Genomic DNA, 16,470 nt, shown 5'->3' on the forward strand with positions numbered 1-16,470 from the left:
TGATGAATTTTCATGAGGATTATGTGTGCGTGCAAAAAACCCACAAATTGCTGCAGAAATGTGGACAACTGAATTTAATATGGAAAAAAATTGAGAAACTGAAAGAACTGAAATCAGCAGATCCTTCCATCTTTGGGGCAGGTAAAAAAATCCTCCCTAGGTGATGATAATATGACTTTGCCCATTTCTGATTATCAAAGAGCCCCTTTTTCTTTTATTCTAAATACCCTAAAATTGACATACAGGTTTAATATAAATGTGATAAGTGTTAAAGAAAACCTGGAGCGTGTGCTTCGGGGTTTTATTGCTGAGTGAAGCATGGTTAATGAAAAGTCCAAGTCTCTGATTCACCTCTGCAAATACCCAGATTCGACTCAATTAATAGTTCCCTCCGAGATATCTTTATCATGGCAAAGGTTCTCTCCTGAGGCCATTTCCCTCGTTGCAATCCATAAATGGTTGGACGATGGGAGTCCTTTTAATAACAGCATGTTTCCCTCTGTCAGGGTTGCTGATGCATGTGTTCTAAGGTTACACATGATTAGGAATGAATGAATCTGCCAATTCTAGTTTCTTACAGTTTCTTACAGTTCTTCATTTTTCCATTTTTAAGTTTAGTTCACTCCATTTCTACATCAGTCGACATTTTTAAGAAGTCTGCACACAAAAATCATACACATTTTATTCACAGTTTTCCTAATACGTGCAATTTCATAAGCCATTTATCCCAATCGAATGTATTCATTAATATATAACACATCATCATTAATTTATTTATTTCATATGCATTTTGGGACCCATTTTCCCTAAACACACATAGTTATTGTACACATTTTTGGGGTTGAGAACAGCACCACAAAATTCAAAGAAGGGCAAATTTCAAAGGAATTTCAGTTCTGATTCATAAAATAGAGCTGCCAAATGTTTATAGACATATAACTACAGTGGTGCCTTGCAAGACGAAATTAATCCGTTCCGCGAGCCTCTTCGTCTAGCGGTTTTTTCGTCTTGCAAAGCAACCCTATTAGTGGCTTAGCGGATTAGCGCTATTAGCGGTTTAGCGGCTATTAGCGGTTTAGCGGCTATTAAAGGCTTAGCGGATTAGCGGCTAAAAGGCTATTAGCAGCTATTAAAGGCTTAGCGGATTAGCGGCTAAAAGGCTATTAGCGGCTTAGCGGCTTAGAAAAAGGGGGGGGAGCGGGAAAAAATTTGGAACACTTGCAAGACGTTTTCGTCTTGCAAAGCAAGCCCATAGGGAAAATCGTCTTGCGAAGCAGCTCAAAAACGGAAAACCCTTTCGTCTAGTGGGTTTTCCGTCTTGCGAGGCATTCGTCTTGCGGGGCACAACATTTGTTATGTACAACATTTGTTACAGCCACAAAGCTCTGCGGCAGCAACCACATTGCAGTGTTAACAATACAATCTGAGTTTAGAGATTGTCTGTCTTCAGCTTGTTATATGAAGCCTGGAAGCTTTCTAGGTTTGGTCTGCAACTAAACAAACAAATGCATAAGTTTTGTTTTCATCTGTCTCAAACGTCAGGACGTTTTCGGCAATTGGAAGTCCTGGATCATGTGACTAGCGCCTTTTCTTCTTTGCTGAATGACATCAACACCCTCCATCATAAGTCGGAAGAGAGAACCGGAGAGGAGAATTGTGCAGTAGGCTCTCCGAAGCGGAATCTTGTGGTCACGCAGGCAAAGAGGAGGAGAATAGGTCAGCTCCTGAGAAAAGTGTCCAGGCAGACAACAATGCATAGCCCTCAAGCGTACCGAAATGCTGGCACATGCCAGGCCAAAGAAGACAATTCTTCTGTTGATGTGGACTTGCACATGGCAATGCGGACTGGCTTGTCTGAAAACCCTGCCTTGGTCCCTCTGAAAGAAGAGCCATTTCCAAGTGAGAAGGAGGCAAAGACTCCACAATCCATAGCAAGTAAACCTTGGGTGTTGCCACACCTTCCAGTGAAACTGCCTCATCTTTCTTCCACCTCTGAGATGCTCATTAAAGACAGACCACGCAAAGAACCCAATATCCTTTTGACCCATACGCTCAGGAGAGTGTCTAGCTTCAACTGCAAGCCTTCAGATTCCTTTGAAATGGAGGAGGTAAGACAGATTGCTGTGTGTTGTGCATAGACAGGTGATGGAGGCACAGAGGAAAGCTGGTTTTAGTGTACATCTTATTTTAAAATAGTTCTATGCCACTTTCCAGTCAATGCTTGCCCAAAGTGGCTTATAGCAGTAAAAGTAATAAAGTAAACCATAGATCATTGTTACAAAATATATGAGTTAAACCACAGAGCCTAGGACTTGCCGATCAGAAGATCGGCGGTTCGAATCCCCGCGACGGGGTTGCTCAGTCCCTGCTCCTGCCAACCTAGCAGTTCGAAAGCACGTCAAAGTGCAAGTAGATAAATAGGTACCGATCTGGCAGGAAGGTAAACAGCGTTTCCATGCGCTGCTCTGGTTCGCCAGAAGTGGCTTAGTCATGCTGGCCACATGACCTGGAAGCTGTACGTCAGCTCCCTCGGCCAGTAAAGCGAGATGAGTGCCGCAACCCCAGAGTCGGCCATGACTGGACCTAATGGTCCGGGGTCCCTTTACCTTTACATAAAAGAATAAAACTCATCCAATGAATTAGAAATCCATAGGCCATGAAACATAACTCTAGACCCAGCCCATCCAGTGTCAATTTCATTTTACCAGTCTTCAGTTCATCACATTTCTGTATCAATTTGTGATTTTGTCAGGAAATCCTGAAACAATTCTTCTTTTTGTAAGTAATTTATCCTAATATGATGAATGCTAATGCTGTTTTCACCAATATATGCACACTTAGGCACATTCCTCACCCCCCAATATACCAATTTTTGTACACAATTTTTTTGTTTGTTGAAGTGTGTACATTTCAAATAATAGGTGAGTTTTGGTTCACCACATTGTTTTGAGAAGGGCAAGTCAGGAAGAAAAGAAACCATATTTCTTCATTCTGTAGTGGAGAGTGGTGACTGGAAGATTGGAAGTCGGTTACAAGTCTTGACAGCTTGTTCACCAAGCAGAAGTTTGGAAATAGCATGTCATTTGGGGATTGATGTGATACTAGCACATCCTTGTTTTTAGATGCTGGCCTGTGAGCGTTATAGTATGACATGACCACTGAATGATTATTTCCTATCATTAGCTATGCATGTTAATTTTGGGTCATTATGGGTTCGGGTGTTTATGAGAGATGTGTTTATGATTTAAAGTGTGAAGAGGGCAATATTTTCAAGCAGTTTGAGAAGAAGACACACTCCCCCAAAAGCCCTCAATATACCATCCCAATACTTCATTCACTTTATTGTGCTCAATTCTAAAGGTGCTTGCAGAAACATTTAAGATTCTTCATCAGAAGGTTGGCGGTTCGAATCCCCGCGACGGGGTGAGCTCCCGTTGCTCGGTCCCTGCTCCTGCCAACCTAGCAGTTTGAAAGCACGTCAAAGTGCAAGTAGATAAATAGGTACCGCTCTGATGGTAAGGTAAACGGCGTTTCCGTGTGCTGCTCTGGTTTGCCAGAAGCGGCTTAGTCATGTTGGCCACATGACCCGGAAGCTGTACACCGGCTCCCTCGGCCAATAAGGCGAGATGAGCGCCACAACCCCAGAGTCGTCCACGACTGGACCTAATGGTCAGGAGTCCCTTTACCTTTACCTTGAGACTGTACCAAGAAAAGTGCTGCCAGTTGTTATACAAGCCCTTGGTTCTCTGGCCAGTGACTGGGGCCATGCTGATTTCCCTCCTCCTCTCTGTAACCAGCTCCTGCAGAGCTACAAGATATGGAATACAAGTGTCCATAAAGACTTGGATGCAGCAGACTGAGAAAGGACCTCTCTGCATCAAACTAAGTCGTCTGCCTCCCTGTCACTTGCTTGTGGGACATAAAGGTGACAGAGATGACCAGGGCATAATTTGATACGGAGATGTTTCATCAGAAAATAAGAGGGGGCACTCAACTGTAGCAATTGCCTTCTCTGCAGTACATTGTTCATAGTCTCCACTCTGGGTAATGTCCTGGGGCAGAATGAAAGCCATAAACACCTGACCATTCATATACACAATATGAACCATGATTCTTTTTTCTCAGCCCTCATTGGGCTGTTTTGGGGAAGGAGAGGGTTGCCCTTAGGGATTTTTTAATGCACTTGTGCTCATCCCTCCTTCTTGTTTCTCAGTGTTTCGTATTCTGGCAGCACTTACCCATGGAGGCCAAGCCATTTGGGTGAATAAGGGCCTGCCCCATCCACCTCAGCCACCTGTGAAATATACGCAGAGTCGAGTGTGGATTTTATGCTCTTTATTCATCTCATAGTAGTGAGAAATGGAAGTTCCCCCAAAATGTCTGCTGTATATACATTATTTACACAATGGACCCCACACGATTGGCTAATTCTGGGATTCTCCTGTAGGCCAATCAGGTTGCGGATTTACTTCCACCTGGAGTTGGATTGGGTGGCTCCTGCAGACCAGTCAGACTGCTGCAATCTGGATCCTATTGTTCTAGGACCAATCAGACTGCTGCATTCCGAATCCTATTGTTCTAGGAACAATCAGACTGCTGCATTCCGAATCCTATTGTTCTAGGACCAATCAGACTGCTGCATTTTGTATCCAATTCAACTCAGTACATAACAACCTGCATTCTTACTTACAACTAGTCCAGAGAGTGGCACTGGCTGTCAGTTTCCTCCTCCTTAGTCCCAGTGTTGTAAATGTAGAACTCAACAGAGAAGAGTACGGGGACAAATCTAGAATTAGTTGGCTCCACATATCCTTGGCTCTGGCATCCAACAACCGCAGGTCTCCCACCTTGCCAGTCTCAATGGGCAAGAGCCTACCATTGGCACTCAACACTTGATTTTTCTATTTGAGAGAGATTTCCACTAGGCAAAAATGTGCTTTGACCTGGCAGTAGTATCACATGGAACAGATCTGTGTTATAAACTCTAACTTACAGCCCCAAACCCAAGTTCTATTTTCAAAGGCGCATCAACAACGGAACATTCAGCGTTGCCTTGTTCAGTGTTGTTTTAGTTTGAAATCCTAATGTCAAAGTGAAGAAATATACTTTTAATAGTAAACAAAAACGAGCTGCTTTAAGGAGTGTTTTCCCCCTCTCCTGTCGCAGATCCAGAGCTTTGAGGATGAATCTTCCTGGGGAAATCCTCTTGAAAGCACTTCAGGTGGGTATTAGCAACCATAATTGCTCTATAACTTTTTGCAAATTTGCCGTATGTGAGAGCCTTGGAAATGGAAATGCCAGAGATATGGACTGAGTGGTCAACCAAAAACATTCCCTCACAACCTGATGTCTTTATTCAACATATAAACCCTTCCTGTTTTGAAGGAGAGTTTCATATGGATGGATGGATGGATGGATGGATGGATGGATGGATGGATGGGATTCTTGTAAGAGACAAGTTGTAAATGGGTAGGAGAGTGGGATGGAAGTAAACAAAAGAGATTGCAGGAAGTATCTTCTTTTCAGTAGACTTTGATTGTTGGTGTTCCTAAGATGCGTTTTCTGAGTAATTCTTATTTGCTAGAAGGTAGGAAGTAGAGCCTGAGATTTCATGGTTGAGTTACACCAGAGATATGTGGCTTGCTGTTTGCACCATTAGCCAGTCCGCTCTGCTATTAGCTCTGCATTGTTTTTTGTTCTATATAAGCAATGTCATCATCATATTGGTCAACCATTTAGGTCTGCTCTTAGTTGTGTGCTGTGCAAGGTTTCAACTGCACCCAAAGTCTCACGAAAATCTATGTGTGAATTGTGGTAGAACTGGGACCTACATTAGGTACATTGTGGAGGTGTCAAAAGCAAATGTCTAGAGCAGCCTTCAGTTGGCATCATAAAATACCACCAGGTAATAATGTATGGGTTTCATAAGTGCTAGTTACAGCAGTCGGGGCCTGCCTGCCTGCCCATGAGGTGGGGTGAAACTACCACCTTGGGGGGCAGAATCTGAAGAGGTGGTACCTGTACAGGAACCCTGCCCAGTCTGGTTCCCTATAACCTCACTTCTCACAATGAGGGAACCACCAGAAGGCCCTCAGTGCTGGATCTCAGTGTCTGGGCTGAGTGATGGGGGTGGAGACGCTCCTTCAGGTATACAGGACCAAGGCCGTTTAGGGCTTTAAAGGTCAGCACCAACCCTTTGAATTGTGCTCGGAAACGTACTGGGAGCCAATGCAGATGTGGTGGCCAGAGTACTGGAGCCTCAGCTTCAGGATCTGTCCTTCCAGTGAGCACTCAGGGCTGATTTCCTTAAGAATTGATAGGTTTTATCTTCTTGCAGTCCTTGGGACTCTCAAGAATCTCCTCCAGCACCATAATTCAAAAGCATCAATTCTTCGGCTATCAGCCTTCTTTATGGTCCAGCTCTCACTTCCATACATCACTACTGGGAAAACCATAGCTTTCACTGTACGGACCTTTGTTGACAAGGTGATGTCTCTGCTTTTTAAGATGCTGTCTAGGTTTGTCATTGCTTTTCTCCCAAGAAGCAGGCGTCTTTTAATTTCGTGACTGCTGTCACCATCTGCAGTGATCATGGAGCCCAAGAAAGTAAAATCTCTCACTGCCTCCATTTCTTCCCCTTCTATTTGCCAGGAGGTGATGGGCCCAGTGGCCATGATCTTCGTTTTTTTGATGTTGAGCTTCAGACCATATTTTGCGTTCTCCTCTTTCACCCTCATTAAAAGGTTCTTTAATTCCTCCTCACTTTCTGCCATCAAGGTTGTGTCATCTGCATATCTGAGGTTGTTGATATTTGTTCTGGCAATCTTAATTCCATCTTGGGATTCATCCAGCCCAGTATTTATTGCTGCTTTACATTATTTATTATTATTATTTTAAGGCTTCAGGATTTTTTTTATTACTGACGTTTGTATTTATCTGATAGCAATGTTGTATCCTGTATGCCATCTTGCTATATTTTTATGAAAATGCCATCAATATTTATGTCAATAAATATAAATAATAAACGATGAATGAGATGACAAGGTATACCCAGTGCTTTTTTTCTGGGGGGACGCATACCCCTAAACATTTTGTGAATCTTAGTTTGGCCTCATTGAGGGGCAGTATTTCAATATGAGTAGGAAAATGAGAGTACCCCTAAACATTTTTTTTAAAGAAAAAAAAGTACTTGGGTATACCTATTAGGAAAACATAGTACTGAAATGTAATTCATACTCTATTTTGTTCCTTACCTTTTTTAAAAAAAATGTGCATGCACATGAAAGCTCATACCAATAACAAACTTAGGTAAAGGTAAAGGGACCCCTGACCATTAGGTCCAGTCGTGGCCGACTCTGGGGTTTGCGACGCTCATCTCGCTTTACTGGCCGAGGGAGCTGGCATACAGCTTCTGGGTCATGTGGCCAGCATGACTAAGCTGCTTCTGGCTAACCAAAGCAGCGCACGGATGGGTAGGATGTTTACCTTCCCGCCAGAGCAGTACCTATTTATCTACTTGCAGTTTGATGTGCGTTCGAACTGCTAGGTTGGCAGGAGCAGGGACCAAACAACGGGAGCTCATGCCGTCGTGGGGATTCGAACCGCCGACCTTCTGATCGGCAAGTCCTAGGCTCTGTGGTTTAACCCACAGTGCTACCTGCGTCCCACAATAACAAACTTAGTTGGTCTCTAAGGTGCTACTGGAAGGAATTTTTTTCATTTTGTTTCCATCATTTAAAAAAAAGTCTCATTTCAAAACAGAGCTTTGAAATGAGATTTTTTTTTGTCCCGAGACTTCAGGTATGAGATGAGTTAATTATTCCAAACAGTCAAGTACTGCCCCCCCCCCCGCTCTAATTCATGTACTTTAAATCTGGCCATATTTATAAGAGTTGGTTAGGGGCACAGACTACTCTGTATGGTAGATCTAACTGAGCATGAAAGAGGAAGATGCAGACCAAGTACAGTGGTGCCTCACAAGACGAAAAGAATCCGTTCTGTGATTCTCTTCTCCAAGCGGTTTTTTCGTCTTGCGAAGCAAGCCCATTGAAGGATTAGCGGATTAGCGCTATTAGCGGCTTTTAGCGGCTTGTCTGCTGATCGGATCAGCTGATAAGCGGCTTAGAGGCTTAGGAAAAAGGGGGGAGGGAAAAAAACCAGCAGGAACTCGCAAGGCATTGTCGTCTTGCCAAGCAAGCCCATAGGAAATTTGTTTTGCGAAGCACTTCCAAAACGGAAAACTCTTTCGTCTAGCGAGTTTTCCGTCTTGCGAGGCATTCGTCTTGCGGGGCACCACTGTATTTTGGTTACGTAGACATGATGAAAATACTTTCCAATGTACCTGGGTCCCTTAGCTCTAGGGCCAGGCCTCAGTCCTCATCCAATTGCTCAAAATTTTGCACAACACACCCACACCCACACACCCACACTCCTCATGCAGTGAAATACCATTTCTTGGCTGCTGTGAGCTGTTTCTCGTAGCTGTTCCCTTTGCCAGGCATCCTGATGCTCCTTTCGTCTTTCCTCCCCCTTGAGCCGAATGCAGAGACTTAATTCTAAAAGACACTCAAACCCCAAGCATCTCTAGATAACTTCCAAGGAATACCGGAGTGTTTTCGAGCAATTTGTGTGTGTGTGTGTGTGTGTTCTACACAAAATATTACAATTTTTATTAGGCAATTTTATCATTGTTATAAATAAGTAATTGTACTGGGGAGAAGGGATAATCCTTATTTAATTAAATTCATCTATACTCCCAGGTTGGCAGCAACCAGACATATGTGAGACTAATACCCACAGCCTGCCTTGTATGCATGTGCAATTAAAAATTCACTCTACAGTAGCACTGGCAGTTTAGTGTTGCTTTTGGCATTTACAAATTCTTTTATTTTGTGACTTTTTTCCCACCATACACATATGCTGGAGCAGATGTTGCTTATTTGTTGTTTATTCAAATCTGTAAGCTCTGGCAGCAAACGCCATTGTTCTGCAATGAAGCTTTGCTCACTGTCCTGTATTAGGGAGGCCCAGCAAATGTCTGACGGGCACTTAGCTCCCAGCAGGAGGATGTACGCATTTTACCAGCAATTTATACATCCATTTGAGGATCCTGGCTGCAGGGCAGTGCAAAGGAATGGAAAGGCACAGAGCATAGGGAAGATCAGGGCAGCCTGGTTGTAGTAGGGGCCTTGTCTTTTCTTTTCACCCGAACTTACCTGGTGTGCACGGTTCAGCACCTGGGAACAGAGTTGTTATGGCACACCAGTGCTTTCCCCTTTTCAGCTGGCTTTTGGGGAGGACGTGAAGGTGACTAAGATAGCATGTGGCTGAAAATTCAGCAGCAGCAACCCTTAATTGTAACAGGTATGGCATTTGTGCGTGTTGGTGTCCATCAACACCAACGCCAGTGTGGTGTAGTGGTTAAGAGCAGTAGACTCGTAATCTGGTGAACCGGGTTCGCTTCCCCGCTCCTCCACATGCAGCTGCTGGGTGACCTTGGGTCAGTCACACTTCTCTGAAGTCTCTCAGCCCCACTCACCTCACAGAGTGTTTGTTGTGGGGGAGGAAGGGAAAGGAGAACGTTAGCCGCTTTGAGACTCCTTCGGGTAGTGATAAAGCGGGATATCAAATCCAAACTCTTCTTCTTTGGGCTTGTCCCCCTGCCTCTTCCCCCCTCCACCCCAGGCAGCTTTTCCCAAGGGGGCCCTGAGCAAAGAAGGAACGGCTGATCCCCAAACCGGCTCTGCTCATGCAAGAGCATCCGTTGGCTGAAAAGCCCCCTTTGCAGCCCAAGAGGCAATCAATCAGAGAAAGTAACCACCTCCATCTGGCACACGGTAGATTGGATACTCACTTCCGCAGCCTTTTGCGATTCATCTTGTCCCAACAAGTGGTGCCAGGGACCAAACCGCACTCGAGTCTTTCCAGCAGCTGGGTACGTTTACCTCCCCAGCCTGCTGAGCTGACATATTAGCTCCCCTGACTTATTGAGTGGCAATGCTTTTAATTATCACACCTTCCCTTCCTCCTCCTCCTCCTCCTTGCGATCTCTTTCACGTACAGTTTGGCACCATGGGAATATCTGCAGAAGGCAATCGGCATTTTTCTTAATTGACTGTGTTCCAATAGTGTGAATCCTGTTTATTATCCTCTCGTAAAGTACATATGGGAACGATTGCTTGATGGCGAGAAAGAGTGCCACAATCATTTCCCTGTTTCTGATGGCGGCGGGCAAGTTGTGTTGGTTTTCACAGATGGTAGTTGCTTGCCAAAAGCTAAAGATGGGCAAAAGGTATTATGTGTGCACTTATTATTTAAAATCTCTCTTCCCCTCCCCCCAGTCACATTTCTTCAAATCACGTCTCTTAAATTTCCTATGAAGTCCTATGGTTCGCATAGTTTATCTGAAAATATCTGCATGTTGACGAATAATGGGCAGGAATAAATAGAATGATGTTTAATGCATGGTCCTTACCAGTTGATAGGATTGGCTATTGGTTTTTCTTTTTAAAAATCTGGTATAAGAGATAGCACCACAACATTTCATAGTTCCCTGTCTTTCTTTCCCAGTTGTTACGTCTTGTCCACTTACACCCTTGCCTAATATTTTTGAGCTGTAACATAACCTCATAGAATTATGGGATATAACTGCATTGGCAGCTGCAATTGCAATAGGCTGGCGCTAAACATCTGAGAGGCTGAGTATCCTAGGTCACCATCAAACATCTAGAAATAGCAGAGGAATGCCAATTTCCAGTGATTTCCTCATAAGCCTGCCTCCCACCTAGAGCCGGGGTACCAGATGTTTATTGCCACATCTCTGGGAAGGCTGACGTGGAAGAAGGAGAATGCTCCAGCTGGGTAAAAGCAATGAGTGAGAAAAGGGATAAGCGTAGCCCTTCTGCCTGCAGCTTCTCCTCAAGAAATTGGTCCATGTCCTCCTTTCCACCAAGAACCTCAAGATGGTGGTCATGGTTCTCCTCCCCATTTTGTTCTAGCAAGAACCCAGCTCAGGCTAACTGGTTCAAGATCACCTAAAGCAGCCTTTCTCAACCTGTGGTTCCCCAGGTGTTGTTGAACTACAACTCCCATCACCCCTAGCTACCAAGGCCAGAGCTCAGGGATGATGGGAGTTGTAGTCCAACAACATTTGGGGACCCACAGGTTGAGAACCGCTGACCTAGAGAGTTCCATGATTGAGTGGGGATTAGAACCCTAGTCTGTCACTGTGACCACTTCACTGATACCCAGTGAGAGGGTCACAACATAGTTCTCCCTGTGGTTTTTATGGCATGCTCTCATCACCTGTAGAGGCAGCAAGGTAACAACGTCAAACATCGATGTAGGGCAGAACCCAATGCCCAATGACTCAGGGTAGACCCATTGAGATTAATGAACACGCTAGCTCTAGGACTACTTTGAGTAAAACATCACTGAACACCATCCACAACTTCCCCATCTATGGCTGTCCAATGCCAGAGTCACCCAGACCATTGGATGAGGAGGGATAGTGAATGACTGCAGCCAGAGCAAGTCTTACAAACTTATCAAAGGTTCTCTCCCAGTCCTACCTGCAGGTGCCAGGGAGGGATTCATAGAATCATAGAATCTTGGAACTGGGAGGGACCCAAGGGTCATCTAGACCAACCCCCTGCCATGCAGGAATCTCAGCTAAAGCATCCAGGAGAGATGGCCATCCAACCTCTGCTTAAAAACCTCCAAGGAAGGAGAGTCCACCACCTCTAGTGGGAGTCTGTTCCACTGTCAAACAGCTCTTACTGTCAGAAAATTTTTCCGAATGGTTAATTGGAATCTCCTTTCTTGTAACTTGGAGCCATTGACTCAAGTCCTACCCTCCAGAGCAGGAGAAAACAAACATGCTCCCTCTTTTATGTGACAGCCCTTAAGATATTTGAAGATGGCTATCATGTCTCCTCTCAGTTCCCTCTTTTCCAGGCTAAACATACCCAGCTCCTTCATGCGCTCCTCATAAGGCTGAGTTTCCAGACCCTTCGTCATTTTGGTTGCCCTCCACTGCACACACTCCAACTTGTCAGCATCCTTCTTAAATTGTGGTGCCCAGAATTGGACGCAGTGTGGTCTGACCAAAGCAGAATAGAGTGGTACTACAGTAGACACTTGGGTTGCGAACGTGATCTGTGCGGGAGGTACGTTCACAACCCGCAGCCTTCGCAACCTGCAGTGCCGCGTCTGCGTGGGTTGCAATTCGGCGCTTCAGCGAATGCGCAAAGTGTGATTTAGCGCTTCTGTGCCTTAGCGACCGCCGAAACCCGGAAGTAACCTGTTCCAGGCTGTTCCAACTTCTGGGTTTCAGTGGGTCCGTAACCCGAAAAAACACAACCTGAAGCGTCTGTAACCCGAGGTATGACTGTATTTCTTCCCTTGGTCTGGACACCTTACTTCTGTTGATGAAGTCGGGACCTTCTGCATGCAAAGTACCTCTACCACTGAACCATCGCCCTTTCCTTAAGTTTGCAGCTTCAGTGGTAGTTATTTAATGGCAACTGCTCCTTCCTACCATCCACTGCTCCTCTGAAACAATCTTCCTTTTTTCTCGTGCTTCATTTACAGTGGTACCTTGGGTTACATATGCTTCAGGTTACATATGCTTCAGGTTACAGACTCCGCTAATCCAGAAATAGTACCTTGGGTTAAGAACTTTGCTTCAGGATGAGAACAGAAATTGCGCGGCGGCAGCAGCGGTAGGCCCCATTAGCTAAAGTGGTACTTCATGTTAAGAACAGTTTCAGGTTAAGAACAGACCTCCAGAACGAATTAAGTACTTAACCCGAGGTACCACTGAACATTACAGCCTTCAGGACCTTTTCACTCTGTTCACCAAATACTCTTCATGTTACAGTCTTCAACATGATCATCAAGTGACGGCATTAGAAGGAAACAAATGTGTATTCCATCTCTATCTGTGTGTATGAAAAAGTATACTGCCTAATCTAGGCAGAGAGGTTAACTGCATCGCTGAGCATCGTAACAAAGATTTAGGTGTTACAATGCACTGGGAATTTGCCAGCCTTAAGTCTGATGTGGAAAAGGTCTGCATCGTGTCCAAATGAATTCATGTGTGACTCTCCTAATGTCACCGGCAGCCTGCCAAGGGTCCCAGGGTCCCTCTACCACATTACCATGCTGTTTTGCTCGCTAGTAAAAATGAGCATGTCACATTGTCACTCAATGATACTGAGCTTCCAACTTTGCCTTCCCCTCCCCTCGCCTGCAAATAATCCCTGGCCGCCTTGCTACGATCCCAGTTGCCTCATGTTGGGAATGTGAGGGGAAAGATGTGGCCGGGGATGCTCACAAAATCCTAAAGAGTTGAAGTGCTTTGGGGACAGCCTTGAGCTAATCTCAGACGTCGCTTTTCCTCTGCAGCAGGAGATTGACGTATCAGCCTCTTTGCAGAGCTCAATTGAGGTCTGGCTTAGATGAAATCAAGATAAAAGGAACCGCCGTCTCAAATATTAATCACCTTCCTTGACTAAGAGCATAAGAAGACGCCCATTGGATCAGACAAACAGTCTGTCTGATCCAACATCCAGTTTCCATAGTGGCCAACTGGCCAGGCTAGAAGGTCTCTGGTCTTCAGTCTCTGGTCTTCAGTGGCATGTGGCCCCTGAATCCTGAAGGCTGCATTTGGTCATCCTGGCTGATAGCCAATGATAGCCTTATTCTATGCAACAGGAGTGGGGAATCTGTGGCCCACCAAATGTTCCTGGGCTGCATTTCCCATCAGCCCCAGCCAGCAGAAACAGTAAGGGTGGTGCGTGGTAGTCACAGCTTAGCCACCCATCATCATCATCATCATTAGTTAAATTTATATACTGACCTTCACAGACCTGCAAATCTCAGGGCAGTTCACCACACAAAATTCCAATATAAAAGCACAAAATGGCCGATAAAAACGAGAACGAGAACTGAACAAACCAAACACTGCCCGCTGTCCCTTCCCATAAGCACATTTAAAAGGGCATTAGAGGTCAAGCAGCTAAATGCCTGGTTGAAGAAGAAGGTTTTCGCCTAAAGATGTATAATGAAGGCGATGGGGAGCCACCACAGAAAAGGCCCTTTTTCGTGTTGTCACCCTCTGGACCTCATGTGGAGGAGGCACGTGAAGAAAAGCCTCTGATGGTTCTTGCAGAGTCTGGGACGGTTTATATGGGGAAAGGGGTCCTTGTGGTATTGTGGTTCTGAGCCATTTAAGGCTTTATAGGTCAAAACCATTGAATGATCAGCCTGATGACTGGGGAGTGGCGATTTGCATTGCCTAACCCAGTACCGTGTCTACTTTACAATTTATTTATTTAGTTTGCTGCTGCTGCTGCCCAAATGGGGAGGATGGAGAAATTTGCTGGTGGGGAAAAATTAGACTCCCCACCCCACCCCCTGGGGTTAGCCACCTGGGCTGTAACATAATGTTGCTTCGCCCTGTCTTTTCTACAGTTGACAGTGAATAGTCTCTTCCTTCCATGAAGACTTTTCAGTTGTGGAATCCCCAACAACCCCAGTTCTCCCAGAACCGTTTTTATCCCGCTTCCATCTCTTGGAAGCTGCGGGGGGTGAAGGTCTGTCGCAGCAGCAATGGCATCTCTGCACTTCCAAACACTCACAGCTTTGTGTCTCATTTCATTAGAACTCGACACAGATGTCAGCCGGCTTTTTCACTGTTTGGCAAGGATTAGGAACTGGACTAAAGCCAGTTAGTGAGATGAAGATAATACGAACAACTGGGAAGGCAGAACACTGTGAGAACCTGACAAAGATGTATTACATACAGGAAATGGTCCAAAGTCATCTTTTGAGGTGGTTTGGGAGCTTGGGGTTCTGTGGATAACCTCCCCATTATATTGGAACCAGTGGCAAAAATATGTTAAGATGCTTCCAATCCTTCTAAAATGGCTTTTGCCTCTTAGATACAGAATCCAAACTGGTCAAGGTCACCACAGGTGCTTTTTGAAAGACCCTCAATTCCTCCCACCCTGAACTATACTTATCCTAGCCCTGCACCAGCACTGTAGCATCCTATCCAATCTGCACAAGAGGGTGGGGAGCGAGATGGACAGCATCGCAGTGGGGGTCATAGTTATTATTTTTGCTGCTGTTGTTGCTGTTTCTTACCCACCCTTTACTCTAAGGTCCCAGGATGGGTTGCAGCGTTAAGACACAGCATTCCTAACATAATTATACAATTTTATATACCGTAATTTTACAATAATAATTATGTTATTTTATATTATATAATTATATAATCGTTAACTCTTCATTTTCAAAAGAGGACACTTGCAGTAGTTTCTACAGCTCTGAAGACCGACAAACGCCAGTCCAGCATCCAGGCAGCTATTCTCTGGTCTGTACTCTAGCCAGCAGTTGCAGCAACCACTGAATGAATGAATCAATCTTTATTTTAGTCAAGTAACCTTTATTGGCATCACATAAGAACATTCAGAGTACATTCAGAATACATAAGCCAGTGCGATCTCGTCGCCACCCCAACGGCACAGTCACCCCCCAAAGAGCAGAAGAGGTGAGCAATCTGCCCCATCTCTGTGGGTTTCCAGCAAGGGCAGGATCCTGTAGCATAAATCCAATAGAGGAACTTAGCTACTGTCTTGGTGAGCTCCTGGTCTCTCCCCTGTATTAAGAAGTACATAACCTCCTTCTCTGGTTTCCATGTTGGAATACATAGATGGTCTAGAAACTGTTGGCGGAGATCATCATACGTTTTACATTTAAGGGCCATGTGAGCTAGAGTTTCCACCAGGCATTGCATGGACAGATCCTATCTCCTTCTGCCAAACCCACAAACCTACCCCAAAGGAGGTTAGAAGGATTAGAATTAAACCTAGCCAGCGAAAAGGCCCTTCTTTCTTGCGGAATATACAAATCTTTATTTGCGTCAGCCATCGGTCATAGCAATAAAATGACAATACGATATACAAATAAAAAGTAAATTATATAAAATACATTTCAGGGTTTTGAATCAATAGTCCAATAGTGGATCTTATTCTGATTGCCCCAGCTAAAAACCTTGCAACCTTTGCTGTCACCTACTGATCTTGATCTGCCAAGAGAAAGGGCACTGTGGCAGTGGTTGGGCGACTTTCCGTTTGGTCACTTTCCTCTCCCAACTTTCAGTTTTTCTTTCCATCTGGAGTGTTTGTGGAAAAATTCATAATACATGGTATGTATCTGCCCCTCTGCAAATTTTGGGCTTTCCTTCAGCATTCTGATACCTCTCTCTTGTTTTTCAGTTGGCTCTGTTCCGACTCCGTTTCTATCAGCCCTCACACACCCAAGTTTGCCATTAGATGGAGTGCTATTTGACAATTGCATACCTTTGCTAGCCACCATTTCTCAATACTTGGCTGCAGATATACAACGGCAATTTAATTTCTAATTTCTATTCTAGAATTCCAATGCTGAATTTTTAGATCAGAT

The 16,470-nt window shown here is 44.7% G+C and overlaps 1 protein-coding gene across 3 annotated transcripts in view; it reads left to right on the forward strand.

The window, feature by feature from the left end:
- The window catches only part of ITPRID1 (ITPR interacting domain containing 1), a 67,786-nt gene that overhangs the window by 34,565 nt on the left and 16,751 nt on the right, over positions 1–16,470 (forward strand). For all 3 annotated transcript variants that reach the window (XM_083467866.1, XM_083467867.1, XM_083467865.1), the window contains exons 8-9: positions 1,543–2,108; positions 5,167–5,221. In XM_083467866.1, the coding sequence (XP_083323992.1) occupies positions 1,543–2,108; positions 5,167–5,221 (621 nt within the window). The remainder of the gene's footprint in view (positions 1–1,542; positions 2,109–5,166; positions 5,222–16,470) is intronic.

This window comes from Podarcis liolepis, assembly GCF_965112155.1.
Source record: "Podarcis liolepis genome assembly, chromosome: 12".
NCBI classification, from domain to species: Eukaryota; Metazoa; Chordata; class Lepidosauria; order Squamata; family Lacertidae; genus Podarcis; species Podarcis liolepis.